Source organism: Tursiops truncatus, chromosome 3, assembly GCF_011762595.2.
Source record: "Tursiops truncatus isolate mTurTru1 chromosome 3, mTurTru1.mat.Y, whole genome shotgun sequence".
Taxonomy (NCBI): Eukaryota; Metazoa; Chordata; class Mammalia; order Artiodactyla; family Delphinidae; genus Tursiops; species Tursiops truncatus.
In genome coordinates, this window is record NC_047036.1 from 58937940 (window position 1) to 58958443 (window position 20504).

Sequence of the window (20504 nt, forward strand, 5' to 3'; positions counted from 1 at the left end):
CCGCCCGCACGCAGACGTTCGGCTGGTAACAATTTCTCCTCAACCCTCAGAGGGCCACCCGCCGCCAGAACCCAGGCCCAACGGCGGTCACCTTCTCCAGGGCAACTCTTCTTCCTGGTCGCTCTCCGTCACCGATGCCTCGATCACCGTTTCATCACTGTCCCAGTCTGGGGCCTGGGCACCTTCCTCCATCTCCGCCTCACACTCCAAGTCTTTTTTATCCTCTTTCTCTAACTCCTCCATTCCCCCAAAAAATAAAAAATAAAAATAAAAAAATTTTTAATTTGCTCTGAGGGCCAGGAGAAATTGTAAATTCAGAACAAAACTGGTGGCGGGAGCCCGGTGGGCCACGCGAGCACACACCGCGGGGTCGGAGAGCGTCGTGGGGAAGGCGGGCCAGCGCGGAGGCCTGACCCCACGCCGCCGGCAGGGGGAGCCGCGCGCCGCTCGTCTGACCCGCGCGCCGTACGTCGACCCCGCCTCCCCCGCTCCCGTGGCCGGAAGTGACCCGAAGTGGCCGGGCGCGCGCCCGCGGGTCCCGGGTTTCCCGGCGGCCTGGGGCGTGGCCGGCTACCATACTCGCCTTCCGCACTTTTGCTTTGTGGCTGGGCGGTGGCGGGGGGGGTCTAGAGCTGCGGCCGCGGGGATCGGAAAGGAAGCGTTGCACCGGACAGACTGGAGGCCGAGCCCGCCTAACGCTATACCGGCAGCGAGGGAGAGCTGGGTCACGTGCCGTGCAGCTCATCTCGGGCTTGTGAGACGCAGACCCGGAAAGAACTGTCAGCTCTGCTAGACTTTTCTGAAGCCAGAATGTGGTCTTAGCCCCGAAGAGTGTTTTTGAGTCCTTCAAGTGCTGCCTTTCTCCTTAATCCCTTTGACATCCCTTCCCCAAGAGTCCCCCTGAGGTAAGCAAAACAAAAATGTTAATCAGAAGTTTTTAGATGATCCAACTGGTTTGTTTTATATTTCTGTTTTTTCCTCAACTCTTTGGTTATGCTGGAATACAGATTGTGTTGGAAAGGCAGGTTAAATGCCTTGTATTTTCCCTTTATTACTTTTTATAATAATATTGGTGCCTAGCAGCCTCCCACAGTAACCAATTATTATTTTTAAATGAAGTGACTACATTCTTATATATTTGATTTCAGTCTCTTCGCAAGTTTTTAATTCAGACTCATTCGAAACAAAGCCAAGTGAGCTCCACCTCCCAAGTGAGAGGAAGATTCCAATAAGACACACCCTTTCTGCATAGCAAGTTTATGGTACTCACTTCGGAATCTACAGGGTCCAAGCACATATTGGGTCTTTAATGGTTTGTCAAATAAATGAAAGAAACTAGGGTTTTCTGACTCCTCAATTTACTGTCCTTTTCAGTACATGGAGTGGCTTTGCCATACCTATTATTATTTTACTACTTTTCAAGATTTTTATTTTGTATTGGAGTAGAGTTGATTAACAATGTTAGTTTCAGGTGTACAGCAAAGTGATTCAGTTATACATATGCATGTATCTGTTCTTTTTCAAATTCTTTTCCCATTTATGTTATTACAGAGTATTGAGCAGAGTTCCCTGTGCACTTTACTATTTAGACCATAGTTAAGCCACTGCTGTTTAAAACACTTGGTTCGTGGTTGTCTTTTAAACTTACTTGATTCTGGGTGTGGAGAAAAGGAAACCCTCCTACAACTGTGCAGCCACTATGGGAAACAGTGTGAAGCCACTATGGGAAACAGTGTGAAGGTTCCTTAAAAAACTAAAACTAGAGCTACCATATGATCCAGCAGTCCCACTCCTGGGCATATATCTGGAAAAGACAAAAACTCTAATTTAAAAAGAGTCATGTACCCCAATGTTCATAGCAGCACTATTTATAATAGCCAAGACATGGAAGCAACTGAAGTGTCCATCCACAGATAAATGGATAAAGATGTGGTGTATATATATATACGATGGAATATTACTCAGTCATAAAGACTGAAGTATTGCTGTTTGCAGCATCATGGATAGACCTAAAAAATATCCCACTAAGTGAAGTCAGTCAGACAGAGAAAGACAAAAATTATATATCACTTATATGTGGAAAAATAATACAAATGAATTTATTTACAAAACAGAAACAGACTCATAGACATAGAAAACAAACTTACGGTTACCAAAGGGGAAGGGGGGGTAAATTAGGATTATAGGATTAACAGATACACACTATGATATATAAAATAGATAAACAACAAAGATTTACTGTATAGCACGAGGAACTATATTCAATATCCTGTAATAACCTACAATGGAAAAGAACCTGAAAAACATATATATATATGTATAACTGAATCACTCTGCTGTACACCTGAAACTAACACAATATTATAAATCAACTATACTTCAATAAAAATAAAATAACCTACAGTTAATATACAAAAAATAAACTTATTTGAATATTCCTCACCTCAACTCTATAAACGAGGCAGAACAGTAATAAATATGTAAAGAACTAGACCTCTTTGTGTTTTCTACACCTCTCCACCTATATATCCTCCATGTTTAAAACAGTCCTAAATTCCCAGGTGAAAGGCTGATGGGGAATTTTGTAACAGGTAGATCAGGCTGACAACATTACATCCACTGATAACCTTAACATATCACTAATAGTGAGATAACCAAATATGCTCCTCCAGGCATGATACAATAGGAATAAATGGTGCTACCTATGAAGTATTCTAAGCCCCCATAAAAGTTAAAAACCTGAATCTAATCAAGACTCTAGATCTAACTATCAGTTATTTATATGAGGGGGGAAGGTGGAAAAGCAGAGAAATGTGTTAACACCAGGAAGATAAAATTAACCAAATCTAGAATGTGGGAAATTCAATAGGACAAATGACCTGGTTTCTTTCAACAATTTAATATCATGGGGTAAAAAAAGAGAGAATGGGAACTCTTTTAGATTTAAAGAGTCCTAAGAATAGGGGAGAAATTCAAGTAGTTAAAAAGGAAAATTGATTGCTTGTTAATATAAATACTAACACATAGTGAATTAGTCAGAAAACCTTGAGAAGAGCATTATATTCTTTTTAAACCAACAAATATCTGTAAAAAATTAAAGAATATGAGGCAGAATACAGTTAAGTTAGATTATATCAAAATTTGAATCTTTGAGGAATAATATTGTATAGTAAATTTATAAAATGAAACCAAGTAATCCTTCAGAACTATAATTAAATTTTCATTGCTTGATTTCCATTTAGGCTTTAAGTCTTTCGAGAAAAAGTTCTATTTGGGAATTCTTTACTTGTTTTAAAGGTGAATTAAAAGTAAAAGGCCAGCTTTGCCACCTCAGATTTTCATTAGGAAGGAAAATTCCAAAATCATACCAATAGCATATATGCTATACCACAAATGCTCGTGAGGCTCAGTGCCCTGAAGGAGGGCTGGGAATTAGGGCCCTTCCCTTACTGGCCTCGCCTTCTAATGGATGAGTCAGACAACAAACAAGTACATAAATAAATGAGATAATTCAGAGAGTGATGTGTGCCTGAGAGAAATAAAGAGGCTGCTGATTAGAGAACATGGTCAGAGATCACCTCTCTGAAGAGGTGACATTTGAATAATGAACATAAGTGCACAGGCCCTGAGACATCCCAGGAGGCTTGTGTGCCGGAAGCTGGGGAGTCAGAGGAGAGTGGTGTGAGATGAGGACTCAGGCACTAAGCAGGAAGTGGAGTATGCACAAGGTGTACTATAATGAGACTTGTTTGGAAGTGTGGATTTTGAAAAAGAAGTCTCAGGATTTTTGTGGTTACACAATATATTTGGCTTTTAAAATTTTAATTTTTTCCTGCTTATATAGCTTCATAGCATTTCCATTCTATCCAGGTTACTTTAGATCCCAGAACTGTAAGAGATGAGACTTTCATGGAAGATTTGCTTGATCATAAATATAACACAACATGAATATCTAAGAGAGTAAACCCACTTTTCACCTTATTACTTTATTTCCCTCCAAAATAAAGGTATATAAAGTACTTCACTGAGTATTTTATGATGAGTATTTTAAAATGCATTTTCCAAAAATAACATTCATTTTCTCAAAGATTTGGATTAAAAAAAAAAAAGATTGCCATCCATCAACCCAAATTATTTGCATGGTCTTCAGCACAAATAAGAACTATTTTGTGAATTTAGAAATGAATGAGAATATGCATGTAATCTGAAAAATCAGTATATGTGAGACCCTTTCTCAAAAACTGCAAAATGTGGGAAAACACAGAGACAGGTTTACACAGGATTAGGTGTTGGTTCAATACCTAAATTTGTTTTGCAGTCATCGTTATAGTTGATTCACTTGTGTAGGAATATGCTGACCCAACTCCTACAGGCTATGTCCTTTCTTAGTGCAGAATTTAATATAGAAGCTCAATTTTACTTTAAAATGGCATATATAAAATAGATATGAAAATAATTCAAAAAGTTAAAAGTACTATGAAATTTAAGGTAATAGCCTAATAAGCAATTAATATTTCATTTTAAAAAACCCTCTGAAGAATAATTAATAGCATGTGTTATTCTGGTGATTGACAAAAAGATATATTACAGTGAAGCCCATAAAATCAGCAAAGGTTGATTGCAAAAACTCGGCATCTCAAAAATGAGAATCAGAGGACTAGGCATGCCTAGTGGTAACTTATAACAACCCTCCCTGACCCATTGCCCCAGGATGCCTACAAGACGTTGCTATTCTGTGTGATCTCTAAAATCATAATTATTCATTGTTTAGCTCTATTAGATCATGAGTAATATATTTCTTTAGAAGTGAAAATGCAAAATGACCTAGTTAGGGGGCAACAGTTATAAACTGATCATCTGTCTCAGAAGGAGAAATACATTACAACATTTTATAATTTATGATGACATGAAAAAAGCAACAGATGTTAAACATGATTATCAGGGTTTTGTAAGGATTCTTAAATTATTTTCCCCCTAAAAACACAGTATAATGTTGGTATAAAAAATTGGCAATCAAAGTGACAGATAAAGTCATGATAGGCTGTCAAAGAATTAGAAACGCAAATGCAACAGCCTGGTGAAAATGACACTGATTTTGTCAACTAGTTTTGACAAGTTCAGAAGATTCCAACAGTAATTTTGAAAAGTTAGAGACACCCTAAATGTCCATCAATAGGGGATTATCAGTGGAATACTATGTTGTCATTAAGAAGAATGAAAAGCAGATATATACATAGACATGTATAGCTTCTCTTGGTATACTATTTACAGAATAAAGCAAAGAGCTGAACAGTGACAGCTCTGGAATTTCATATAGGAAAGGTGTCAAGGTGATAATCTTTTTGAAGTGAGAGCTATGAAACTTCAACAAAGGTTGTGTTTGAATAGCAAACACAGTTGTCACTTAGCTGCTTACACAGCAAATTCACACCTTTATCTTAGAGTGTATGTTTATTTGGGGTTGTTTAGGGGGATTGAGGAAATAAGAGGTTATCAAGCATACCAAGCCACCCCCTGACTCTGCTACTGAAGAACTGTATAATCGGTTTTTTATTGCTTCTCTTCATTAAGGAATAATTTGCATATAATGACATATGTAGACCTTAATGTTCAGTTCAATGTGTGGTGGATTTTTTTTTAAAAAAAGTTTCTGTATTTCTTACACCAGCATACACAACCTACAGGAGGAAAATCGGAGTTGTAAGTGGAAAAACGGTAATCTTAAAAGCTCAAATCTTAAAAGTATAATTTACATAAATGATTAATACATAAAAATAATAAATTTTAGTTGATTTTTGGACTCATGAAATTGCCAAATTTACATATGGTAATGGGATATTCTTTGTGTGTAACTGAAACAGTCATGTAAACTAGTTTAGACTAATATATTAGCAGGTCTGCCAAAGTAGAAAGACACAAAAATGCCAACCATGAAAGGTTAATCAGAATTTTGATGTAGTAAAATGATGCAGTTCAATGGTTTTGAATACACACACACACACACACACACACACACACACACACACACGTAACCACTGCTTAAAACAGGATTAAGAATATTTCCATTGCTTCTTCCCTTTCCTCAATACCTACCCCCAAGCAAATACTTTCTGATTTCTATCATGTAGTTTCTCTAGCACCACAGAGTAGCCTTTCATGTAAATGGAATCATATTGTATGTATCTTTTTAAACTGGATTCTTTTAGTAGGTTTAATGTTTTTAAGATTCACCGATGTGCTTTATATCAATGCATTCCTCTTTATTGCTGAGTACTGTTACACTGTATGAACATACCAAATTTGTTTAGTCCACTCGCCTGTTGACAAACATTTATTTCCACTTTGGAGGCTATTATAGAGAGGCTGCTAGTAATATTCTCACTGAAGTCTTTTTGTGGATGTATGTTTTCATTTCTCTTAGGTAAATACCTAAGAGTACAATTGCTGGGGTATATGGTGGGTATATGTTTAACTTTATAAGAAACTGCCTTTCTATACTCCTACCAGCCATGTATGAAAGCTCCCTTTGCTCCATATCTTCACCAACATTTGATAGTCAATCTCCTATTTATTACCCATTCTGGTGGGTGTGAAATAGTATCTCATTGTGGTTTTAATTTGCATTTCCCTAATGGCTAAGGACACTAAGCACCTTCTATGTGCTTTTTGACTGTTTGTACCTTTTGTAGTTTCTATGCAAATTTTTTGCCCACTTGTCAATTGGGCTGTTTGTATTTTTATTGTTGGTTTGTAGGAGTCCTTTACACAGTCTGGACATGAGGCCTTTGTCAGATTTATGCATCATGAATACTTTTTACTTGTCTCTGGCTTGCCTATTCAATTTTTTTTCTTTTTTTGAATTTTATTTTTTTTAATACAGCAGGTTCTGATTAATTATCTATTTTATGCATATTAGTGTATACATGTCAATCCCAATCTCCCAGTTCATCCCACCACCACCCCCCCCCCGCCCCCCACCCCCCGCTTTCCCCCTTGGGTCCATACGTTTGTTCTCTATATCTGTGTCTCTATTTCTGCCTTGCAAACTGGTTCATCTGTACCATTTTTCTAGAATTCCACATACATGATTTAATATATAATATTTGTTTTTCTCTTTCTGACTTGCTTCACTCTGTATGACAGTCTCTAGGTGATCCACATCTCTACAAATGACCCAATTTCATTCCATTTTATGGATGAGTAATATTCCATTGTATATATGTACCACATCTTCCTTATCATTCATCTGTTGATTGGCATTTAGGTTGCTTCCCTGACCTGGCTATTGTAAATAGTGCTGCAGTGAACGTTGGGGTGCATGTGTCTTTTTGAATTATGGTTTTCTCTGGGTATATGCCCAGTAGTGGGATTGCTGGGTCATATAGTAATTCTATTTTTAATTTTTTAAGGAACCTCCATACTGTTCTCCACAGTGGCTGTATCAATTTACATTCCCACCGACAGTGCAAGAGGGTTCACTTTTCTCCACACCCTCTCCAGCATTTGTTGTTTATAGATTTTCTGATGATGGCCATTCTGACCGGCGTGAGGTGCCACCTCATTGTAGTTTTGATTTGCATTTCTCTAATAATTAGTGAGCACGTGAGCAGCTTTTCATGTGCCTCTTGGCCATCTGTATGTTTCTTTGGAGAAATGTCTATTTAGGTCTTCTGCCCAATTTTTGATAGGGTTGTTTGTGTTTTAATATTGAGCTGCATGAGCTGTTTATATATTTTGGAGATTAATCCTTTCTCCATTGATTTGTTGCCAAATATTTTCTCCCATTCTGAGGGTTGTCTTATCATCTTGTTTATAGTTTCCTTTGCTGTGCGAAAGCTTTTAAGTTTCATTAGGTCCCATTTGTTTATTTTTGTTTTTATTTACATTACTCTAGGAGGTGGGTCAAAAAAGATCTTGCTGGATTTATGTCAAAGAGTGTTCTTCCTATATATTCCTCTAAGAGTTATATAGTGTCTGGTCTTACATTTTGGTCTTTAATCCATTTTGAGTTTATTTTTGTGTATGGTGTTAGGGAGTGTTCTAATTTCATTCTTTTACATGTAGCTGTCCAGCTTTTCCAGCACCACTTATTGAAGAGACTGTCTTTTCTCCATTGTATATCCTTGTCTCCTTTGTCATAGATTAGTTGACCATAGGTGCATGGGTTTATCTCTGGGCTTTCTATCCGGTTCCATTGATCTGTCTTTCTGTTTTTGTGCCAGTACCATATTGTCTTGATTACTGTAGCTTTGTAGTATAGTCTGAAATCAGGGGGTCTGATTCCTCCAGCTCCGTTTTTTCCCCTCAAGATTGCTTTGGCTATTCAGGGTCTTTTGTGTCTCCATACAAATTTTAAAATTTTTTATTCTAGCTCTGTAAAAAATGCCATTGGTAATTTGATGGGGATTGCATTGAATCTGTAGATTGGGTAGTATAGTCATTTTCACAATACTGATTCTTCCAATCCAAGAACATGGTATATCTCTCCATCTGTTTGTGTCATCTTTGATTTCTTTGATCAGTGACTTATAGCTTTCTGAGTACAGGTCTTTTACCTCCTTAGGTAGGTTTATTCCTAGGTATTTTATTCTTTTTGTTGCAATGGTGAATGGGGTTGTTTCCGTAATTTCTCTTTCTGATCTTTTGTTGTTAGTGTATAGGAAATGCAAGAGATTTTTGTGCATTAATGTATCCTGCTACTTTACCAAATTCATTGATTAGCGCTAGAAGTTTTCTGGTGGCATCTTTAGGATTATCTATGTATAGGTATCATGTCATCTGCAAACAGTGACAGTTTTACTTCTTTTCCAATTTGTATTCCTTATTTTTCTTTTTCTTCTATGATTGCCGTGAATAAGACTTCCAAAACTATGTTGAATAAGAGTGGCGAGAGTGGACATCCTTGTCTTGATTCTGATCTTAGAGGAAATGCTTTCAGTTTTTCACCATTGAGAGTGACGTTTGCTGTGGGTTTGTCGTATATGGCCTTTATTATGATGAGGTAGGTTCCCTCTGTGCCCACTTTCTGGAGAGTTTTTGTCCTAAATGGGTTTTGAATTTTGTCAAAACCTTTTTCTGCATCTACTGAGATGCTCATATGGTTTTTATTCTTCAATTTGTTAATTGGTGTATCACACTGATTGATTTGTGTATATTGAAGAATCCTTGCATCCCTGGATAAATCCCACTTGATCATGGTGTATGATCCTTTTAATATGTTGTTGGATTCTGTTTGCCAGTATTTTGTTGAGGATTTTTGCATCTATATTCACCAGTGATATTGTTCTGTAATTTTCTTTTTTTGTAGTATCTTTGTCTGGTTTTGGTATCAGGGTGATGGTGGCCTCGTAGAATGAGTTTGGGAATGCTCCTCCCTCTGCTATATTTTGGAAGAGTGTGAGAAGGATAGGTGTTAGTGCTTCTCTAAATGTTTCATAGAATTCACCTGTGAAGCCGTCTGTTCCTGGACTTTTGTTTGTTGGAAGATCTGTAATCACAGTTTCAACTTCATTACTTGTGATTTGTCTCTTCATATTTTCTATTTCTTCCTGTTTCTGTCTTGGAAGGTTATCCCTTTCTAAGAATTTGTCCATTTCTTCCAGGTTGTCCATTTTATTGGCATAGAGTTACTTGTAGTAGTCTCTTATGATGCTTTGTATTTCTGTGGTGTCTGTTGTAACTTCTCCTTTTTCATTTCTGATTTTATTGATTTGAGTCCTCTCCCTCTTTTTCTTGATGAGTCTGGCTAAAGGTTTATCAATTTTGTTTATTTTCTCAAAGAATCAGCTTTTAGTTTTATTGATCTTTGCTATTGTTTTCTTTGATTCTATTTCATTTATTTCTGCTCTGATCTTTATGATTTCTTTCCTTCTACTAACTTTGGGCTTTGTTCTTCTTTTTCTAAGGTTCCTTTAGGTGTAAGGTTAGATTGTGTATTTGAGATTTTTCTTCTTTCTTGAGGTAGGATTGTGTAGCTATAAACTTCCCTCTTAGAACTGCTTTTGCTGCATCCTATAGGTTTTGGATCGTCGTGTTTTCATTGTCATCTGTCTCTAAGTATTTTTTAATTTCCTCTTTGATTTCTTCAGTGATCTCTTGGTTATTTAGTAACATATTATTTACCCTCCATGTGTTTGTGCTTTTTACGTTTTTTTCCCTGTAATTGATTTCTACTCTCATAGCGTTGTGGTCAGAAATGATGCTTGATATGATTTCCATTTTCTTAAATTTACCAAGGCTTGATTTGTAACCCAAGATGTGACCTTTCCTGGAGAATGTTCCGTGTGCACTTGAGAAGAGAGTGTAATCTGCTGTTTTGGGATGGAATTTCCTATAAATATCAATTAAATCTATCTAGTCTATTGTGTCATTTAAAGCTTTTGTTTCCTTATTAATTTTCTGTCTGGATGATCTGTCCATTGGTGTAAGTGAGGTGTTAAAGTCCCCCACTATTATTGTGTTACAGTCGATTTCCTCTTTTATAGCTGTTAGCATTTGCCTTATGTATGAGATGCTGCTATCTTGGGTGCATATATATTTATAATTGTTATATCTTCTTCTTGGATTGATCCCTTGATCATTATGTAGTGTCCTTCCTTGTCTCATGTAACATTCTACATTTTAAAGTCTATTTTATCTGATGAGAATTGCTACTCCAGCTTTCTTTTGATTTCCATTTGCATGGAATATCTTTTTCCAACCCCTCACTTTCAGTCTGTATGTGTCCCTAGGTCTGAAGTGGGTCTCTTGTAGACAGCATGTATATGGGTCCTGTTTTTGTATCCTTTCAGTGAGCCTGTGTCTTTTAGTTGGAGCATTTAATCCATTGACATTTAAGGTAATTATCAATAAGTATGTTCCTATTACCATTTTCTTAATTGCTTTGGGTTTTTTTTTTTTTTGTAAGTCCTTTTCTTCTCTTGTGTTTCCCACTTAGAGAAGTTCCTTTAGCATTTGTTGTAGAGCTGGTTTGGTGGCACTGAATTCTCTTAGCTTTTGCTTGTCTGTAAAGCTTTTGATTTCTCCGTGGAATCTGAATGCGATCCTTGCTGGGTAGAGTAATCTTGGTTGTAGGTTCTTCCCTTTCATCACTTTAAATATATCATGCCATTCCCTCCTGGCTTGTAGAGTTTCTGCTGAGAAATCAGCTGTTAACCTTATGGGAGTTCCCTTGTATGTTATTTGTCATTTTTCCCTTGTTGCTTTTAATAATTTTTCTTTGTCTTTAATTTTTGCCAATTTGATTACTATGTGTCTTGCGTGTTTCTCCTAGGGTTTATTCTGTATGGGACTCTCTGCGCTTCCTGGATTTGGGTGGCTGTTTCCTTTCCCATGTTAGGGAAGTTTTCGACTATAATCTCTTCAGATACTTTCTCTGGTCCTTCTCTTCTCCTTCTGGGACCCCTATAAATGTGAATGTTGGTGCATTTAATGTCATCCCAGAGGTCTCTTAGGCTATCTTCATTTCTTTTCATTCTTTATTCTGTTCTGCAGCAGTGAATTGTACCATTCTGTCTTCCAGGTCACTTATCCATTCTTCTGCCTCAGTTATTCTGCTGTTGATTCCTTCTAGTGTATTTTTCATTTCAGTTACTGTATTGTTCATCTCTGTTTGTTTGTCCTTTAATTCTTCTAGGTGTTTGTTCTTTAATTCTTCTAGATGTTTATGAAACATTTCTTGCATCTTCTCGATCTTTGCCTCCATTGTTTTTCCGAGGTACTGGATCATCTTCACTACCATTATTCTGAATTCTTTTTCTGGAAGGTTGCCTATCTCCACTTCATTTAGTTGTTTTTCTGGGGTTTTATCTTGTTCCTTCATCTGGTACATAGCCCTCTGCCTTTTTATCTTGTCTGTCTTTCTGTGAATGTGGTTTTTGTTCCACAGGCTGCAGGATTGTAGTTCTTCTTACTTCTGCTGTCTGCCTTCTGGTGGATGAGGCTATCTCAGAGGCTTGTGTGAGTTTCCTGATGAGAGGGACTGGTGGTGGGTAGAGCTGGGTGTTGCTCTGGTGGGCAGAGCTCAGTAAAACTTTAAACTGCTTGTCTGATGATGGGTGGGGCTGGGTTCCCTCCCTGTTGGTTGTTTGGCCTGAGGCGACGCAACACTGGAGCCTACCTGGGCTCTTTGGTGGGGCTAATGGTGGACTTTGGGAGGGCGCACGCCAAGGAGTACTTCCCAGAACTTCTGCTCCCAGTGTCCTTGTCCTCATGGTGAGACAACAGCCACCCCCCCTCTGCAGGAGACCCTCCAACACTAGCAGGTAGGTCTGGTTCAGTTTCCTGTGGGGTCACTGCTCCTTCCCCCGGGTCCTGATGCACACACTACTTTGCGTGTGCCCTCCAAGAGTGGAGTCTCTGTTTCCCCCAGTCCTGTCGAAGTCCTGCAATCAAATCCCGCTAGCCTTCAAAGTCTGATTCTCTGGGAATTCCTCCTCCCGTTGCCAGACCCCCAGGTTGGGGAGCCTGAGGTGGAGCTCAGAACCTTCACTCCAGTGGGTGGACTTCTGTGGTATAAGCATTCTCCAGTCTGTGAGTCACCCACCCAGCAGTTATGGGATTTGATTTTACTGTGGCTGCGCCCCTCCTACCGTCTCATTGCAGCTTCTCCTTTGTCTTTAGATGTGGGGTATCTTTTTTGGTGAGTTCCATTGTCTTCCTGTCAATTATTGTTTATCAATTAGTTGTGATTCCAGTGCTCTCGCAAGAGGGAGTGAGCGCACGTCCTTCTACTCCGCCATCTTGAACCAACCCTTCATTTTCTTATTAATGCCTTTTCATCAGAAATAGGTTTTGAGTGATGTCCAGTTTATCAATTTCTTCTTGTACGGTAAGTGCTTGCATTAGTTTCCTAGGGCTGCTGTAATAAATTACCACATACTGGATGGCTTAAATAACAGAAATTCATTATCTCACAATTCTGGAGGCCAGGAGTCTAAAATCAAGGTGTTGGCCAGGCCAGGCTCTCTTTAACACTTCTAGGTGAGAATCCATTCCATTCCTTCCTCTTAGCTTTGCTGTTGCTGATAGTTCTTGGCATTCCTTGCCTTGACTCCAATCTCTACCCCCTTCATCAAGTGGTCTTCTCCCTGTACATCTCTTTCTCTGTGTCTCCTCCTCTTCTTGTAAGAACACTAGTCATATTAGAGCAGGGCCTACCCTACTCCACTATGACCTCACCTTAACTTAAATAATTACAACTATAACAACCCTATTTCCTAATATGGTCGCATTCTGAGGTTCCTAGAAGAACATGAATTTGGGGGAGGGGGGACACTAAACAACCCAATACAGTGCTTTTTGTGTCTTACGCTAAAAACCTTTGCTTAAGCAAAACTTATTCTACACGTTGCTTTTTCTTTTCTGCTTCCCTTCCTCCCCTTAACTAACCTCAAAGGCTGATCTCTCCAGGACTGGACTATGGGGAAGACAGAGAGTTGGGAGAGGAAGGCAGGGAAGTTCTTACTAGAGTGGTGTCAAAGGTGAACTTGATCCAGCTTCTACTAGTTTGTAAGAGCTGATTGTTAAATTTTCAGGAATTTGGAAGTCAGTTATTAAACGTAGTCACTATTAAAAATCAAAGTATATAAGCATAATTGAACAAATTATATTAAAAATAAAGGCAGTAAATACCCCAAACTCATCACTTCTCAATTATTTTGTTACATTTTACTATGGGGCCAGATTTTGTGGTTTACTGAGTGGAGGAAGAGGACCAGGAAAGAACTAATAATGTGTAGAGTAAGTTTTGGAGTATTTACACCACAGAAATCTGCAAATTTTACAAGTAACCCCCCCCCCCTGCCGCCTGCCCTGCTCCCACACATCATAGGGCTGGTTGTTATTATGTTTAATAGCTTCCACCAGGATGTGTGTATGTGTGTGTATGTGTGTATATTGTGTGTATATATACACACATCATATATCATATATATACAATATATCATCAAACAAAAAAGTATGTATGTATATGTATATATACAACATATATAATTAAGCAAAAAGTATATATATATACATATATAATTTATACAATATTTTATAGTTTAGAAAGTATAGGAGAGGGCTTCCCTGGTGGCACAGTGGTTGAGAGTCTGCCTGCCGATGCAGGGGACACGGGTTCGTGCCCCGGTCTGGGAAGATCCAACATGCCGCGGAGCGGCTGGGCTGGGCCTGTGAGCCATGGCCGCTGAGCCTGCGCATCTGGAGCCTGTGCTCGGCAACGGGAGAGGCCACACAGTGAGAGGCCCGCGTACCGAAAAAAAAAAAAAAAAGTATAGGAGAAAAGCTGGAAGGAAAGAAATGTGCTAAAATGCAAAAGATAGTCACCCTGAGTGACTATCCTTGAGTTCTGGGTAATTATTTTCTCCTCTATAATTTCCTATTATTTTCCTAATTGCTTAAATGGCAATGTAATACTTTTAGAATCAGAAAACAGTAATTTTTACAATATTAAATACTTTTTAGGATGTCCAGAATGTTTGTACTGTTTTTGAAACCTGATTTGAAACCTCAGTCAAGTTTCAGATGCCCTAGGAGAGAGAATCTCTAAAGATTTAACATTGTATTCAGCTGACAGATGTCACAATGCTAATGCACAAGTTTCAATTACGCCAACATTGTCTTTTAAATATTCAGTCCTTAGTCAGTTTTACTTCCTTCCTATCTTTTGAAGATATGCTTCCTGTTTCTGTGTTTAAGATTATATCCTTCCTGTTTCTGATGGCTGCAAGTTTCTAGTTCAGTAATTCAGAAGCTTTGGATGAAACTGAAGACTTTTTCCCATAGCCCTGTAGCAACATCTAGTGGGTATTTAAAGACAGGACAAGACAGAGCAGCAGTTTTGATGGCAAATGTGACTTAGCAAAAAAAAAACAAAACAAAAAAGCCTTAAATCCTCAAGACAAATAGAATCTCTCTTTACATACATCTCTTTACATTGGTGTGTATGTAAACACTTAAGATAAAACATAGCTGACATTTCCTCATCTAGCCTGCTGTGAACTTAAACAGCATTTGTTACTACATTATATAATGGGCATTATCATGAAGAACCATATGAGAGGTCCCTAAGCAAGAGTACCAGAGCAGTGTAAAAACCTCCAAAAGCAAAAAGGAAGAACTTGTGTAGAATGGCATCTGAAAGGAACAGAAGTGTCCAGGAGTATAAGCAGAGAATAAGAGAGAAGAGACAACAGGAGGGAAGGGGTAGAAAGGAAGCCAAGGAAGAAGAGAAAACTAAAGCAAAATCATGGAAGTGGTAAGTTTACAGAATCCAGATTTATCCTAAGATAACTGCAGTCCAGTCATTGTTCTCTTAACCAAAAGGTAGGTGTTTCTTAACCCCTCAAGCCTGTTCGAGGTACCCAGTCCCCCAAAGATCTTTGCCATGTTTCCCTTTGACTTGATGCATTACCTTTCCCATCTCACTTTCACTAGAAGTTCAGGACCTAGGTAGGTGATGGGTGGTAGCTGATGAGTGAGGGAAAAAAGTGACTGTAGAAACTTTCTCTAATCTCTCTCTGCCTTAACTTCTCTTGTTGAAAATTAGAGAATAATTTGGTCCCTGTAATTTTCATAGACATTTTTCCATAATCATCAATTATTTATGAAAATGCTATTACTTACAGAAAAAATCCATAAAGCTTAGATACTAGTGGTAGCATTCCTATGCACACCTAAGAAACAAATACCTGCTTATGGCTGTCAACATGTGGGGCTGGGCTGAGCTCCACACGAGTTAGGAAATCCACCTCGTTCTGCAATCTGGGACCATTTTTCTAATCTGGCTTGTTGGAGAGGGAAATAAATAGAGACATTATTGAGGAATTATTGAGGCAGTATGATGGGGGAGGCAAAAAATATGAGATTGGGTAAAGGGAAGACTTGTCCTATCAGATATCAAAATGTATTTTAAAACTATGAATTATAATATTATATATACTGGAGCAGATATAGACAAATAGCTCAGTGAAAGAGTATAACTACATAACTAGATACATGCATGTATGAAATGCTTGGCAATGAAGATCAATAGGGAAAGGGGGACTTTTTTTTTTTTTTTTTTTTTTTTGCCGTACGTGGGCCTCTCACTGTTGTGGCCTCTCCCATTGCGGAGCACAGGCCCTGGAGGCGCAGGCTCAGTGGCCATGGCTCACGGGCCTAGCCGCTCCACAGCGTGTGGGATCTTCCCGGACTGGGGCACGAACCCGCGTCCCCTGCATCGGCAGGCGGACTCTCAAACACTGCGCCACCAGGGAAGCCCAGGGGGACATATTTAAGAAATGGTATTGGAACAATTCTTCGTGTACAAAATGTTAAATTTGGATCCATACCTCAAACTATACACAAAAATGAATTCCATATGGATCAATGAAGAAGCCAAATTTTTAAACATTTAGAAGAAAATATATCTTTATAATCTCAAGGTAAGGAAGGATTTCATAAACAAAACACAAAAAGCAAAATTCATTTTAAAAAGGTTGATAAAGTATATAGTATAGAAATCAAGAATTATATTCTTGGAAAAGACAAGGAGGGCCCAAAAACAGAAATGCACAAACCAGGAAAAAATTATTTGTAGAACATAACCAGGAAATTATTAACATCCAGAGTATATAAAAAGCTCTTCTAAATCAATAAGAAAAAAAATCAAACAATCCATAGAAAAATGTGCAAAGGTCACAAACAGGCATTTCATATAAGAGGAGACTTGGTTGGTGGGTAAACATGAAAAGATGTTCAACTTCTTTTGTAAGCAGGAAAATGCAAATTGAAATTAAAAGTAATACCATTTCATATCTACCTAGGCACACTTCTTTGGAAGATCTTACACATGTGCATTACAAGTATAGAACTTGCCTGGTGGCATAGTGGTTAAGAATCCACCTGCCAACGCAGGGGACACAGGTTTGAGCCCTGGCCCAGGAAGATCCCACATGCCGCGGAGCAACTAAGCCCGTGCGCCACAACTCCTGAGCTTGCGCTCTAGAGCCCGCGAGCCACAGCTACTGAGCCTGTGTGCCACAACTACTGAAGCCCGCGTGCCTAGAGCCCACGCGCCACAACAAGAGAAGCCACTACAACGAGAAGCCCTCACGCGCACCGCAATGAAGGTATCTCCCGCTCGCCGCAACTAAAGAAAGCCCGCGCAGCAATGAAAACCTAATGCAGCCAAAAAAATAATTAATTAATTTAAAAAAGGCAAGTATAGAATATTCATCAAAGCCTTATTTATGATTATCAAAATCTGAAAAAAAATATTAACAGAATGGATTAATGAATTGTGATATATAGTCATATAATGTAAATACAGCAGCAAAAATGAATGAATACAGTTATAAGTATCAACACGAATGATGGCCATAAAAGGAAGGTATGGCAGAACATACCAATTTATATAATTTTCAAAGGAAGAGAAAAACTATCCAAAATATACTGCTTAAAGATACACAGATTGTGTAACGTTATAAAGAAAGTCAAGGTGAAAGTGGCAGTGACAGTAGCACAGCTTTTTAATCTTTTCAAATTCCCACATAAAAACTAAGTGGCAAAACCAAAAACTCGTGGACATTTACAACATGACTATTTGCCAAGGTCTCTCCATGGACCTGAAAATACAAATGGGTGGAGATAAACATCCATGGTCCCAAGAGCTGTGTGTACCTGGGGCTATGCAGGAGGAAGCAGAGAGGAACAGGGGCGTGTCTGACAGACCTGAGAACAGGGAAGCCCCGAACAGCCGACAGATGGTCCCTGGAAAGCATGGTGTGCCCACTTCAGAACAGCTGTTGAGATTGACAAGGGTGTTGTCCAGTGCAGTAGGGTGAGTACAGGGGTCCTTGTTAAAGTCTGAAAAGGGTGCAAGCAGCCTGGGCTGCGTGAACTTGTAAAGACAACCAGGCAAAGCTGCCTTTCAAGACAACTGCTGAAAATAGGATAGAAGAGAGTAGAGACACGGTGTGCACCTCATAATACAAGAATAGACTTTTTAGAAAGTGTATTTCCATTTTTTACATGCATGTAGTTTGAAAACCATATTGCAATAGCTATCCCAAGTTTTAACTCCAGTCTTTCCTACTCTGCCTTTTGAATTACGTTCCTAAAGCTCTTATGTGGTCTTTTTACTTATCTACCTATAGACATTTAGGCCCGTATTCCTCTAAGTGAGATCCATCAATCCCGTGCACTAAAATCACCTGGGATACTTTTTTTAAAACGCAAATTACCCAGGCCCCTTCCTAGACCTGTGAAATCAACATCCGGAAGTGAGGCTCAGGAATCTGCATATTAAACAACTCTCCCCCACCATATTCTTGGGTGCACTAAAGTTGGAGAAGGTCTCAGTCCTGTGAACTTAGGCATGACCCAAATAGGCCTGCATCTCCACCCACCTGAGAAGCAGGCACCATAAGTTGCAGGACAAGGATGTTTCTGTGGGCGGTGACTGGGCAGATAGGAAGAATGGTAAGGGGGCTATTTTCTGGCCTCCTAAACCTAACGTGGGGTACGTAGGTTTAAAATGGATCATGGTCATATATGGAATCTAAAAAAACGGTATTGATGAACCTGGTGGCAGGGCAGGAATAAAGACGCAGATGTAGAGAAAGGACTTGAGGTCAGAGCGGGGGAAAGGGGAAACTGGGATGAAGGCAGAGAGTGGCATGGACATATATACACTAAATGTAAAATAGATAGCTAGTGGGAAGCAGCCACATAGCACAGGGAGATCAGCTTGGTGCTTTGTGACCACCTAGAGGGGTGGGATAGAGAGTATATAGGAGGGAGATGCAAGAGGGAGGGGATATGGGGATATATGTATACATATAGCTGATTCACTTTGTTGTACAGCAGAAACTAACACAACATTGTAAAGCAATTATACTCCCATAAAGCTACAAAAAAATTTTTTTAATAAAATAAAATGGATTGTGGTCAAGCCAAACACATCAGGAGCTTTTTTGTTTTGAGCAATAAATCCGGGCGGCAATGGCAATTCAGTTTTTTCCTTAAATTTATTTATTTATTAGTTTTGGCTGGGTTAGGTCTTCGTTTCTGTGCGAGGGCTTTTTCCAGTTGCGGCGAGCGGGGGCCACTCTTCATTGCAGTGCGCGGACCTCTCACTGTTGTGGCCTCTCGTTGTGGAGCACAGGCTCCAGACGCGCAGGCTCAGTAGTTGTGGCTCACGGGCCCAGTTGCCCCGCGGCATGTGGGATTCTCCCAGACCAGGGATGGAACCCCTGTCCCCTGCATTGGCAGGCAGACTCTCAACCACTGCGCCACCAGGGAAGCCCCGGCAGTTCAGTTTCTATTTGTTCTGGCTTAGATCTATTGTACTTGTAGACACCATAACATATATGTTCAATTTGGCCTCTTTAGGTAGGACTTCTGTGACAACCAAGAGCCCCAAAGCTGGAATAAATAGAGGTTAAAGGAACCAATGCAGAAATGCCAAATAGCTTTTTGATATGTTGGCTAAGAAAAGATGTAGAGAACAGAGAACAATCCCACCCTGGGACAAAAAGAGATAAAAACTTCCCTTCCCCCTCTTCCCATGTGTACACAACACATGACTGAATGTGTTGAGTCTTTGAGCAGAGGGTGAAGGTGGGGAATGGTATTTTCCTTGAGTCCTTTCATTGGGTTCCTGGTGCCTTGTATCAGTGCAGCTTTCATGACCCACCTCACTTATAGCGCACACCTTAGTTTTTCAGCAAAGCACTTAAAAGTGTACAGTTAGCTCTCACCTGTTGACTAATTAGGCCTAATCACCCAGAGGAAGGGCTCAACAACGTGTATTTTCAGTAAGCGTCCCATAGAGTTTTTTAGGAAACTAGCCTAAACATGGAAAAGCTGCTGAGGAGAATAAGCAATAAATTTTTTAAAATTTCAACATTTACTCAGGTCAAAGTGAAGCCAGGTGTCCAAGCTGCCCTTGCACCATTCATTTGTACAGTTTGTGTGAAGTTTGCAGGTCAAATATGTTTCATGATAAAGGAATTTCTATGATAGAGTAATTTTTATTTGTGCTTTTATCTTGTGCCAGCTGATGATGAAACCCACTTTTTCCAAGTCACACCAGCTGGGAGCAGGGCTAAAATAATTTCAAATAGGAGTCCTCCACTCAGCTGGCCCTGGCAAATTGGGTGAATGACCTCCTCCATTAACTCAAATCCCTTTCAAATAGTACAGGAGGTCATCCTGGGTGCCTCACTGGTCTCTTTATTTGCCTGTGCCATTGGTGGAAGGATCCTAGGCCATTCTTTGCCATTGCCTGCCACTGGGTGGTTCCACTCCAGGTTTCTGATGCCTTCTGAGGCTCCTGGTGTTGACTACACAGATCCCCCAACCACAACTGGCATATCTTCTGTCCTCAACACTTCACCCTACTTAAATTGCATACATTCCAGAATGGCACTGTGGTTAAAGTGGCACAGATTTTTTTTTTCCAGCTTTGCTCATCCTTAAGTCCTTGGAAAAGGTAAGGTCAGTGCATATCCTGGTGA

At 39.4% G+C, this 20504-nt stretch overlaps 2 protein-coding genes across 9 annotated transcripts in view; one reads left to right on the forward strand and one right to left on the reverse strand.

Annotated features, from left to right (window-relative positions):
- ANKRD31 (ankyrin repeat domain 31) overlaps positions 1-440 on the reverse strand; it is a 128721-nt gene extending 128281 nt beyond the window's left edge. For 4 of the 8 annotated variants that reach the window (XM_073802219.1, XM_033852945.2, XM_073802215.1 and 1 more), the window contains exon 1: positions 92-438. In XM_073802219.1, the coding sequence (XP_073658320.1) occupies positions 92-243 (152 nt within the window). In that variant the 5' untranslated portion in view covers positions 244-438. Of the gene's footprint in view, positions 1-91 lie in introns of all 8 variants that reach the window. The other 4 variants (XM_073802216.1, XM_073802217.1, XM_073802218.1 and 1 more) reach the window with 3 other exon arrangements.
- Positions 441-595: 155 nt separating this feature from the next.
- The window catches only part of HMGCR (3-hydroxy-3-methylglutaryl-CoA reductase), a 53304-nt gene continuing 33395 nt past the window's right edge, over positions 596-20504 (forward strand). Inside the window, exon 1 of the mRNA XM_019929822.3 lies at positions 596-905. The gene's annotated coding sequence lies outside the window, so the exon portion shown is untranslated. The remainder of the gene's footprint in view (positions 906-20504) is intronic.